Raw genomic sequence first — 13,679 nt, 5'->3', positions numbered from 1 at the left:
AATCACACACACACACACACCGAAAGAGAAACTAAATTTTTACTTGCCAACTTGAAATATTAGAAAATTTTCCGATTCCCGAAAGCTAATTGGAAAATTATTTGTTGCTAACTTTCCTTTACAGGAATTGAATTTTACAGATCAGTGTGCAGTTTAATATAGTGGAAAACTTTCCACCTAACATCACTATACGTAATATTCAAAATTGTCCGGGTTATGGAGTTTTCCATTTGTTTCTACACCGTACCGGTAATGAAAATTTTAGAGCAATAAAACTTTCCGATTCATAAAAATTTGTTACTTTTTATAAGTAGGAAAATTTAAATAATTTTGAAGCAAAAAGTTTTTCAATTTTTCCATATACGACAAACTTTTTCGATTCATGACAAATTGTTTCACTTCTTCCCACATAGTATTGGAAATTTTCTGAGCCATGAAAATTTTCAGGTTCTTTAAACGGTCTGTCACTTTTTAACATTTCTATACAAGAATCAGGGTTCCTACTCGTCCTGGAAAACCTGGAAATGTCCTTGAATTGATTTTGTCCGGGGAGCATCCTGGAAATGTCCTTGAAAATGCATTTCTGTCCTTGAAATTTACAAAAATACTGAATGTCAGATTTTTCATAATTATAATGAAGATTTTAATTGATTGTTTTTTTTTTTTTTTTTTTTTGTGTGTGTGTGTGTGTGTGTGTGTGTGTGTGTGTGTGTGTGTGTTTGTTTGCTGTTCCTGTTTTTGTGCTGAATAATTATTTGTCATGATCCTGCATGTGTGGGTAGATGATGAGCTTTCTTTCTCCCAACAGGGTGGATTGTGGGCTGGGAGAACTCTTCTTTTATCCACTAGTCTGTCAATTCGTTCTTGGATGCTGTCTTTACTAGCACTATCCTCCAGAAACTGTGCTTTGTACCAGTATCAATCCTCCATGATCAGTTTATTTTCGCAACAGTACATATATTCTTCAGTAAAATTTCATGAGATTATGTCTATAGATGAGGAAATCACACCTCCATATTCAGTTGAAAAAACTCGTAATATATATTTTTTTCCTTCTTCCTAATTGTGTGTCACACTGTCACGCAATAAAGATGCTATGTCCGAAAAGTAGATTTTTGTTGTTTGTAAATTTGTTCGGTGCACAATTAAAATGTCATATAGAAAGAATGAAAATACGTACATGTGCTGGGTGTGGATGGATCGGGTGGCTATAAGGGGAGTTGGAAGCCCCCCCAAAAAAGCAGCACATTATTCTCCGCTTTGTGTATTTAATTATTGTGTAAGAATACTGTACTTGCATTAATACTCACTGCATAAGCTACTGTACTTTTCATTTCACTGTTGAGAGGTTTGAATCTACAGTTGCAATCCAGTTATGCCTTCCTGGATATCGAAGTCTTGGAAAATTTGATTTGTCCTTGAAACGTCTTGAATTTTTTTTTTTTGGGGGGGGGCAGTGGGAACCCTGATGAATTCAATCAATTTTATGGTTAATGACGAATTGTTACTTGATGACTGATATTTGTTTAGAACGGAAAATTTTTCACCTCATATCACTAATTATGCCTTAATGTTATACATTCTTACGTGAATGATACGGTTACGGTCGAGTACAGGATTTGAATAAAATTCTAATATCTTTTCTAAGTTGTGAGAACAATAATTTTTAAACATTCAAAGTATCAGGAGTGTTTAAAAATAAATTATTTTTTTTTTTTTACACACAAATATTTTTATTACTTTTCAATACAGAAGTAAAATTATGTAGTGACTATGCACTACTTTATCAGTAATAATAAATAAACTTCTCAAAGAGACTAAACATGTATATATAGATTTTTTATATATATGTATATATATTAATTTCTGTATACATATATTTATATAAACTAGGACAACATTTTAATAGAAAAGAAAGACTTTTACAATTACCAGTATTTAAACATTGAGAATTAACCACCTTTCTCCTCTTGTTGCTGGTCGAAAAAAAAGGAGTGTGTCTGGCAGTTTTCATTACAAATATGCCTTAACAATTCTGCTTTATGGGGAATATAATTTTTCTCTGAATTTCTAAACAAACTATACAAACTTTCCTTCTTACATATGTATTATTTATCTCACATCAGATCCATTAATAACACGAGACCTAGTCACATTTTTAAATTTCTTTCGGACTGCTTTTTTATATCGGTACACAATTCTTTTCTCAAACACAGATGAAACACTGGACACGTTTAGAATAATTGTGTTTCAACGTAACAAATCTATACAACAGGATAACGAATTCCTTTCTCTCTCGCTCAGAAGATTTGAGGAGAGAGAAAAAAAAATTCACAGTGGACAAATGGACTGCAACCAACACTGAACACAAACTTTACAATGTTAATGCTTATTTAATTATTTTTAATGATGGTATCTTTCTACGCCACTACAGCAACTGTATTATTTTAGTGAAAAAATGTTAACATGCACATAGGTATTTTACTATATCTGCAAGCACAAAAGCGTATGATTTCAACCCTAACCCGCGCAAGCTTTACATCTGCCTATGTATATAAGGTATCTTTTTATATACATTGCGTGTATATATATATAAATGACGTACCTGGTCGATGTCACATTGCAAACAATTACACTTAGAGACAACCTCATTAAATTCGTAATCTACATTTAAATGTCGGTGCATTATTTTCACCAATTCTTCAGTTGAATGATGGATCTAACGGATGAAAATCCACAGTATTTGAGGAGCGATTCATTGACACTCTGTTTAATCTTAGAAGCACACTTGCATGCGTGCATACGTGATTTACGTGAATAAATTGTATTCCAGAAATTTACCCAAATACCCACTATTGTAAATTCTAAGATAATGGTGAACTTTTACTTTTAATTAAGCCCATAATATTTATGGCTTGCATCAATGTGGAAAAGTAATTTTTACAAGGTAGTAATATTACATCAAGACAGCTGAATTTTTATTACATACATACAAAGAAAACACTGTTTGAATTTTGTCTCCTAATTTCATACAATTTTTCAAGTTTCAATAAGACTAATGTCGCTTACTTTTATTATCTTAGTTCAATCACGTCAAAAACAAATTGTTATAACTCTAAAGCAATAATTTATTTGTGGGGTTCCGACAGCTTCCAAACCCCTCTTACAATCTATAAACATTGTTCTTCCTATTATGTGAAAGACCAACACGCCATTAAATTTCACGAAAATTCATATCTACCTCTTTAATGAGTTTTATTAACCCTATCTCTAATTAGCATTACAGCAAATATAGACTATAATCAGCTGCTGAGTGTCAAAACATGGCTATACAGTTAGAAATGTTATCAGTGACATAAGTAACCAGCGTATCTTCTTTTTTATTATTATTGTTGTTGTTGTTGTTGTTGTTGAGTATTTTGCGTCCCTTTCAGCACTGAGGACATTTGAAGAGTGGACCTACAGTTTAAAGTGAGATCTTAACCACATGAACTCTCACCGGGACTCGAATCCAGGTCTCCGCACCAAAGACGCGTACGCTAACCATATAGCCACGAGAGAGAGAGATCTGGTGTAATTTTAGGTGAGGTTAAATCAAACTAGATTAAATACACGCTGTTGAACAAGATTCTAAACGAAAACTTCGTACTAGTTTCTTTAGTGTCTCCAGGTGTAAAAATAGCCAAAATACTTTTATAGAGTCCCACTTTCAACAATTTTGTTTATCGGCCTTCTTTTAACTATTTACGAGGTAATTGTGTAGCAATTATATATTAAACAAAATGTACAATTCATGTGAATTTCGGTTTACTCGCATGCCTATGCATTTACTGTAGCAAAAGAAAAAAAGACGCAATCAAGCGTTATTCTATTGTTTTCCGTGGATTTATCTAAAAGAACTTTTACAATTTAGTTCAACTCAACGCTAATGAATTGAAATGTTGAGTTGATTTTAACATCCCGTTCAGCAGATACGCTATTTGAGACGTAGACCTACTGATTAACGTGGAATCCGAACCACATGAGCTCCCGGCGGGAATCAAACTCGGGTCTCCCACGTCAAAGGGGCGTACGTAAACGCTTAGCCACGAAGGAGCTCTACTAATAAAGTGAACAATGAAAATGTTTTATCTCGAAGACTTTATGATTCAGCGTACATATTTAGCGTATTATTTTCACAAGTTTCATCTAATTCTGGTACAGGGACGGTATGTAAATGTTTCATGTCTGAAATTCGTACTGTTTTTCAACATTTGTATCTGAGTTTTATCCGTGAATATCGCCTTTTCTTTTTACGCATTGTTTGTTTCTCTCTCTCATTCTAAATTAATACACTAATACTCTGTACGAAGTTGTTTTAGTCATTCTGTATATTGTCAGAATCTTATATTTCTCACACCTCTCGACCTCTACTGGAAACTATCACTGCTTCATTACATTATGTAACTCTAAGACAATGATATGCTTCTATCAGTCTATCCTGTCTTTCCGAACTTATTTCCGCTTATGATGAATTTTGCTTCGAATTGATTTGTATGTCCATCTTTATACTTGAAGCTTTCAGCGGCACCGTTTCAATATATTTTTTTAAAAAAAGTCAAACGTCAACACAACATTCTAAACAAAATCTATAAAAACCATTCCACAACAGAATTCCATTATGACACTAAATATTTGCTTAAAACTATCCTTACAAATAGCAAGCTCCATTACGCATTGCAAACTCTTTACATTGCTTTCAACTATATAAAATTATACCAGAATCGCTAGTATTACAATTATATTCTACTATATAAGAGATATATTTATATGTCTAGTATATGTATAGTCTACAATTCTTATTTCTCAACAACATATAACTTCACCCCAAAACATTTTGAATAAACTTTTGTTTTCGATTATCACAAACACAACAAATCACAAAAGAAATATTCTTACGAATAAGGTCACTTGATAAAAATTACTTGGGCTAATGATCTATATAGTACATAGAATAATAAAATATCTCGTCACACGAACAAGCATAATTTTGAAAACATATATGCGACTTCCATGTGATTAAGATTATCCCCCCTCCCCTCTTCCAAAAAAAAAAAAAAAAAAAAAGTCGTTACTATGGTTACAATTTTTGGGAAAGAAAGACTAACAAACTTCTTAGAAATCTTAATTTGATTCCGTGTTACCACCAACTTGAATTAGAATACCCTACTTACAGTTCATTGTTATTTCATTCTATGAATATTCAATATTAATGTTCTGAAATCAATTGCAATTAATGTTTGCAAAGACATTATACTATTCTCTGCTTAGTTTTGAAATACATACAAAAACTTTCGTCAATCACAGTTACCAATGTACTTAAAACATTAATTTCAACTAATTAAAACAGCATAGACGATTATTTTTAGGGAAAATAAAAAATTACCATCCTAAACTTGTTTCATAGATTCCAATAATTCATACATATATAAATGATTCTACTTTCTGCATGTTTTTGGGAGTATGTTTTGCATTCTATATTATTTTCAGTGAGACATCGTAGCATAAACCTTTACAATCACATCTGACTAGTAGAAAAATCTTTCTCAATCTACAAGAATATACTCAAAAATAATTTAGTCTTTGCTAAGCCTAGCACGGATCTATTATACGAGTTCTTAAACAAAAGTAATTAGTTTTTAAAACTGTAAAGCATTCGTTTACGCCACATTAAGAAAAAATAAAATAAAATCTTTTCCTATTATTATTATTATCTTTAAAATATCCAATTCTGTACGGGTGTTAATAAACAATTCACTTTTACTTGAAAGATTTCTGTAAACAGCATCCTATTTAACGTAAAATCTATGTAGAAATAATTCCATGTATTTGTTCCCAAGAAAATTATACGCAATTAACAGAAATTGAAAGATCTTTACATTAACAGGAGAAATTACATGTAAATAATACTACTTTAATTTGGTCTTACCGTAGCAAAAATGGTGTCACGATATTTTACTAGACAAATGGAAATTGATACTGTATGGTTTTTTACAATATTGTCTTAAGAACCAAGTTTCATAGTTGTAAATTACCTATACTATTTCTCGAACACACACAGTTATTGTCAACAAATGTTATTTCTCCTAAAACCTACAAAATTTAAGTTTCTAGGCAGATATAAATTATAATTAAAAAGAGAAAAAGGAATATTATTTAAAATTATAAATTTGGTACATAAATTAGGACAATCAAGACCATTTTTTTTTACCACTTATGTTAATGGTCAATAATTTCTTTGCAAAGTATGGAATTTCTTACGTAAGGTATAAAAAAAGGACCTTGGATAGCTTTCTTTCATCTAAGTTCATATGCCAAGCAAACAAATCTCCTGCCTATTGTGTTTTCATACTTTCTGTTCCTTCCTTTATGAATGTCGTTAGAAATATTATGATACTCATATTTAATTTCTTGTTATTTTCATAAACAAAAGGAGAATTGACCAAATCCCTTTGATAACATGACAAAACAAAAACAAGTCCAACATACATTACATATTGCAAGATCATATAGCAAATTGCTGAAATCCATTAATGTAGACTGTGCGTTCATTTTAATATTACTTTAAAGATAATGATTTTACAACACATCTATGGTCCCACTCAGGTACCTTCATATTCTCTGTAGTTATTTGCGCAGGTATCTTTTTAGCATAAGAGAGATCGTAAAACTGTAGTAGCAACCCAAGCATCTCAACATTATCGTCGGCAACTCAATTGCAACAACGCATTAACAAAAATGTTATCAATAAAGCTATACACCCACTTCCGCTCTTTACCATACTGTATCCTGATGATCATTTGCGAGGTGAGAATTTGGGATTCGTAGGGCCATGAGTAAAAGATCTTAACTCATAAGACTTCTCAATGCTATGAGCGGTAGCTGTATCAAGATCAGACTTCCTAAATATGATGATACGGATGTCTGTATGGAGGTAGATACGTCCAGACTTCGAACTTGCGAATCTAAGGTACAAAAACAGATCAAAAATTATATAGGCCTTCCAGCTATTGAAACAATAACTATGTAACATCATTAAATACATATGGATATACAGGCTGTTTAAAAGGTTACGAACAAATCTGAACTGCAGAGATTTATTTAATTATTTATTAAAAAGTTTTCTGCAGAGATGTAAGTCTAGAGAATTGTCTCTGAAGCGAACTAGCTCGAAGATTATGATTAGTTAAAGCAGAAACATATATAAGCGAATCCGAATCAAGAAACATATATAAGCTCTATTCAAAATTCCGAAGTTTCATAACTAAACAGTACCTGCACAACTAATTCTATGAGTAAACTGCACAACTAATTCTATGAGTAAACTAAGTCAATGCTGTAAGCTTCTGAAAATTAGTTGCACAGTTACAAGATTTTAAATCAGTCATTTTTGATACCTGAAAAACTTCAAATATTGAACAGATCACTAATATATATATTATATTTTGTCTGGTAACTCCGAACATAAATTATAGGTAAAAAGGAAAGTATGTATGGGAAGGATTAAATAAAAATAGCTGACTCAATCTACATACTGAAATCTCCAAGTGTCCAAGCTGCGTTTGGACCGCTACATGTCTGATAAACATGCTGAAGTCATTTTTTCATATTTAATCCAGTTGAACACGGGTGTACACATGCTCGCGTTTCACGCATGGCTTGGACACGACATTCTAGTATGTAGATTAAATCAGTAATTTTATCTTCACGCCCATCCTTTTTTTGCCTTTTCACCTGTAACTCGGATGTTACTACATGAAATATCAAATCAATTTCATGTGGTAATGTCGCAGATAAAGAACCACAGAGAAAATATACCAATCCATCAAATAATTACATCGATTCTTTCTAGATGGCAGTTAAAGACTATATAGGTGTTGACACTAGCACCACTTAGCGTAAGAATCGATGTAATTGCTTGATGGATTCGTAAAGCAATGCTAATGGTTCCAAGTTAATCTGCAACGTTGTCACATAGTGAAATTTTCATTCTCCATTGCGGGAGGGTATACCATTATATAGCATTTTAGCTTTGACTGAAGAATACTCCCATTTTCGCTGTGTTGTTCATGAGCGCCATTTTTAGAATACCCGATATATTACATATATAATCAAACAAGAATTAAGGAAATTACATTCAGTTTCTTACCTGAGGTGAATGAGGTATCGCAGCCACTTCTGAGCATCTTTGTGTTGGTCACTCATATTGGCAGGCATGTAGAAAGTTCGGTGGCGAAGGAACGTCTGGGAATTAGGAGGCATATCATTCAGATCATACATAACAACGAACATCTTCACAACAGTGCCCAGTGGATTGAACAGCGTCACCTGAATGGTTCCCGATCGCGGTACGTTGTAACCTTTCTGACCTAAGTTGATGTGACCCTGTTGAAACAAGGAAAGTTATTACTAATACATTTAGGGAAATTGCACCTGATAAAGAATGCGCATTATCAATTGTGAATATTTGGTATTGGTTTAAACGCTAAATTTACTGTTATTTGTTCATTTTATATACATTAGTTCGAAGTATTTGAGACCACGACAGCAATTAACAGAAACTGAATACCATATATAAATAGAAACCGACTGCGTTTATTGATACACTTTGCTATTGCGCATATTACATGTATATGGTAGTCATCTGTTTTATTCGCAAGTAGACTTTCGACCCTCAAACGTAAATGAGAGCAGCGATAAGAGTCCTCCAAATGTGCGCAACAGTATGTGATTCAGTTTGCGTGTGCTCAAGGTATGCAGCCAGCAGAGATTAAATATTTAGTTTAGGTTACGGAAAGAGGATTATAGTGAAAACTGCTCACTGCTGCGAAGCACTGGAATGAAAAGGAAGATTAAAGACAATTAACCTAGAATGCTGTCTCAGTCATGGTTCTCTTGCAGGACAAAGCAAGGATACATACAGCAGCTGACATCTTGAGAGAAATCTAGAAATTCGGCTGAGATCTGGTACTTCATCCTGCGTCTAGTTCAGCCGTAATGTCGCGTAATTTTAACGTATTTGGCCCATGAAGAGGGCCCACAAGAAGAAGCGATATGCGAAGGACGTCGATAAGCTTACTCATATTTTCAAGGTTATCTGTTGAGGAAAAGTTCAATAACAAAAGAAGTGCTTTATATTGTACATACTGCACATAGAAATTATGTAGTATGGAATTAAGTCTGTAGTTATGGTGTTAGATTTTGAAGGTCTGGTTTATAGAAGTTGTGAAGTTGTTCTCGTGTAAACATTAATTTATGGTTTAAGCTAACAGGTTCTGCACATGCACTGAAGGTGGCTTGAGTATGTGAATCCTGAGGTAACAAATGACAGAGATATTACCTAGGTTTTGTGTTTAAGAGACAAGGAGAAAATAATCGTCTCTGCTGATACAAAAAGAGAACAAACTAGCTGCTACTGATAGATACGCCTGTATATTCATCAGCATTATTACCGGACACTGATTAATTTCAAATCATGTATCATTTTTAATTTGACCAGGGGGGCGCGGTGGCTCAGTGGTAGAGCGTTCACCTCTGGTGCTTGGGGTCCCGGGTTCGATCCCAGCCCCCGCCAAGTGAACTTTGTGGTGGACAAACACCGTGCTTGTGGGTTTTCTCGGGGTTCTCCCGTTTCCTCCCACTTTCTTCATTCCACCACTTCACTCATCTCTCATAATCACCGTCTCCTTTAGCCTAACCGGCATAACCGTGGGACGTAAAACTCAAAGATTTCATTTCATTTTAATTTGACCCTAACATTATCACTTACTCCATTTGATCCCTTTGTTTTAATAGACCGTTAGTTTTGTTCAAATTCATATTCCACAATATACAACTGTAATGCTAATTCTATGAAGCTATGCAAAAAGTAGTATATTCAGACGCGAAAGAATAAAGTACAATTAAACAGTCCGACAGTCTACAAAATCAAAAGTTTCAAATTTAAACTTTTACAGTACTGGAATCGAATCCAGGACCACGCACAAAGAAAGCACATATGTTATCCATTCGGTCAAAAAGGTATTGTCCTGACAAGTGAAAAGATATTTCAATAAAATAAAATAATTTTAAAAAATAGTGGATTATGGGTAACGGAAAGCTAGAAATAATAACGTTAAGAATCTGTGAGCTGATTACATCCTAGTTGAACCTACACTTCTGGATAAACAGTCTTTTACATGCTACAACGTTAGTTTTGAGATATATATATATTATTCTTATTGATAGTATAGCCTAGGAACAAAATTTTAAATTTTATTTTGACGTAACATCCATTTGTCCAGTAGGATTCAAGATAGGAGAGGCTTAAGGGCCAGAAATACTTTGGAGAGAACTGTACTAGAAACTAGTAGTTATAAATGAAACATGTTGTTCCGCGTTAAAACAAAGAACATTTTCTACAAAACATTACATTATAAACATACATATTCAACATATCAGACTATGACGTAATTGATACTATTATATAAAATAGTAAAAATAACTTCCAATGTGAGGATTTGCGTAAGTTGTAGGTGTGAAATTCCGTATTTAAACTCCTAAATAATAATAATGAAATATATATTTCTGAGTTTTAGAAAATTTCACTTTTGAAGGACAGAAAGAGGCCAATTTATATGAGTTGCAACAAACTTCATTCTTACCTTGCAAAAAAGGGCACCCTCTGCTATTTAATACGGACACATAATTTTAACTTGAAAAGTCAAAAGAAAACTTTTTGAAAAGTTTTGAGTTCTACGAGGATTTGCTCATTTCTTGTAAACTTGTAAGAGTGGATTAATCACGACATTGTCTCATACTAAATAAGTTTATTATTATTATTATTATTATGAAATGTTCTTTGGTTTATTGAGAGAGAGAGAGAGAGAGAGAGAGAGAGAGAGAGAGAGAGAGAGAGAGAGAGAGAAAGAAAAAGAGAATTGAGCTTTATGTGAAAATTTTATCTACTGCGATCCAGAACTTCAACACACAAGCACGGTTAGTTATTTTCGTTCGGTGTACCTAACAGCAATGGTGATTCTATTTGTCCCAAACACGAACTTTCAGTAACTTTGAAAAACTAGAAAATCAGGAACTACATATTCTTCAAATGGTACGAACTTGTAATTCGGTTATTTTGCACAGCATTCCGTCTAAAAACTGCGAACATACTACTAAGTTTACTATCTTACCATGAAGACGAATCTTTGTTTGAAAGAAACAACTAAGTTACTACTATTATATGAACACATACCTTACCCTATTCCTGTGTATGCATGATAATCCGCAATTAACTTAAAACCTTTAATCAGCTTTTCTTCCGCCAACATTAGCACCTTAAAAACACGCTAGTCTTGACAACTACAGCAACAGGACACAATTATCTAACCCATTCTTGCTTAATAACATATAAAAAAAATATATTCCCTTGTGCCACTCACCAAATAGGGAGTTGACACCTTGTCATTGTCCCCAACAGTATAGAAGAACACTGTCACAGGAAGAATAATGTGTCGTGGGCAAAATGAACCACTGGCTCCTATCTCGGCTGTAAATCCTTGCACCGTGCTTACGGGTTCCAATCGACCATTGAGAACAGACTCTTCGAAGCTGCCCAACAAAGACGATGATGTCACGGACGAAGGCCAGGAAAGGCAGATCGGCATTTGTACGGGTGGCGGTGACCTGCCTTCTTCACTCTCAGCGTCACCTTCACACTCATTCTCAGTGGATGTCGCCTCGAACAGAGCACTGAAAATATATTTAAGGATATAGTAATATATCTTACCCACAGCTTGAATCACTCAATGCAGTAAATTAAATTTTCCTTACTAAGTTTTTTAAAATTAATATTTCCCAGCGCAAAAAGATAAACATTAATAGAATTAGAAGTACAAAATTATATACAGAAGCCAAATAATACCACATCGAAGTCGTAAATTGAGATGTCTTTATACTGAATGAGAACAATGACATAAAACAAAGCATGCTCCAATAATATTAGAAAGACGGAATAAATTCTATTCTTGAAAAGAACAAAAATGGAAAAGTTATGTAGGGCGAAAGAAGTTATTCCTCTTCGTATCCTGCTTTCGTGTTACAGCTGATCGAGAGAATAAATTTGCAAGAAGAGTTTAATCCTTTCAATATTAAACACCATGGCTTTCAATTCATCATTGCTTAAGCACTATTCTACCGTATTATTTATTTTAACAGTACTTGATACAGCACAATACCGATGATGATTTATGCCAATATTGTTGGAATAAGATATCTTCCTTAGGAACAGTTTCTAACTTTTAACAAACTATTTTTTACAAGCTTAACTTGACATTAACTTATAACCCTTTCAATGAACAAGAAGCTGTTGTCTTTCCTTATGTTATTTGGTCTAGGAATTAATTCGTGCGGTTGGTACGCAGACATTGAAGCTGTAGTACAAACACAAAATACATAAATACCTTAAGAAAAATATTGTCCATCGCTAGCCACCACTTTCGCCCATCTGTCAGGCAATGTACGGATTCCGTGGCGAAAGAAGTCCTCATCCTTGGAAGCGATCCAGTCAGAGACCCATGTTTCGATATCTTCTGAAGAAGTAAACCGCTGTCCAATCAAATCGTTGTTCATGCAATCGAACAAGTAGTAGTCCGAAGGAGCAACGTCTGGTGAATACGGCGGGTGGGGTAAAACTTCCCATCCGACATTTTCTAAATAGGTTTTGCGACATGTGGGCGAGCGTTATCATGTTGAACAATAAGTTTATCATGTCTGTTCTCCCATTCTGGTCGTGTTCTGGCCAGAACTTGCTTCAAACGCATTAATTGTCGTCGATAACGTTCTCCATTCATAGTTTCACCCGGTTGCAGCAGCTCATAGTACACCACACCTTTCATATCCCACCATATGCACAGCATAACCTTTGCACAGTGAATATCTCGTTTTGGTTGTGATGGACCTGGTTCACCTGGTTTCACCCAGGCCTTTTTTCGTTTAGGGTTCTCGTAATGGATCCACTTCTCATCACCCGTAATAATTCGATGCAGAAACCCCTTTCTGCTCTGTCGTTGAAGCAGCAATTCGCAAATGGTTTTTCGTCTTTCAACGTCTCTGTCTTTCAATTCATGTGGAACCCAATGTGACATCTTTTGAATCATTCCCATGGCTTTCAAGCGTTTGGAGACTGTTGTTTGATCAACGCCTAATGCTGCTGCAAGTTGTTCCTGCGTTTGACACGAATCCTGCTCGAGCAATGCTGTCAATTCTTCGTCTTGAAATTTTTTTGGCTGTCCAGCTCGCTCTTGGTCTGCCAAGCCGAAATCACCACTTCTAAACCGTGCAAACCACTTCTGACACGTTCGCTCAGCTAGAGCATGGTCACCATACATTTCCACCAAAATACGATGACTTTCAGTCGCACTTTTCTGCATGTTAAAGTAATGCAGCAGGACACCCCGCAAAAACACTTTATCAGGCACAAATTGCGCCATGTTCACTTAACTACAAACTGGTGTTGTTGACGCTTTAATCCAGTGCCCTATACTACGAACGATACGCGATGACAGGGGTTTGCAACACATGTGTGGATACACGGAACTGTGGGACGCTCCGTTCGTTGCGCCATCTCTTGTCCACCCGCACGAATTAATTCCTAGACCAAA

General features: G+C 34.5%; 1 protein-coding gene across 3 annotated transcripts in view; it reads right to left on the bottom strand.

The window, feature by feature from the left end:
• Positions 1 to 712: 712 nt before the first annotated feature.
• The window catches only part of atos (atos homolog atossa), a 175,214-nt gene continuing 162,247 nt past the window's right edge, over positions 713 to 13,679 (bottom strand). For all 3 annotated transcript variants that reach the window (XM_081735843.1, XM_081735841.1, XM_081735842.1), the window contains 3 exons: positions 11,460 to 11,769; positions 8,189 to 8,424; positions 713 to 7,004 (listed from right to left, as the gene is read on the bottom strand). In XM_081735843.1, the coding sequence (XP_081591969.1) occupies positions 6,836 to 7,004; positions 8,189 to 8,424; positions 11,460 to 11,769 (715 nt within the window). In that variant the 3' untranslated portion in view covers positions 713 to 6,835. The remainder of the gene's footprint in view (positions 7,005 to 8,188; positions 8,425 to 11,459; positions 11,770 to 13,679) is intronic.

This window comes from Thermobia domestica, chromosome 13 (genome assembly GCF_964235325.1).
Source record: "Thermobia domestica chromosome 13, izTheDome1.hap1.1, whole genome shotgun sequence".
NCBI classification, from domain to species: domain Eukaryota; kingdom Metazoa; phylum Arthropoda; class Insecta; order Zygentoma; family Lepismatidae; genus Thermobia; species Thermobia domestica.
This window is presented reverse-complemented; position numbering and strand designations above follow the sequence as displayed.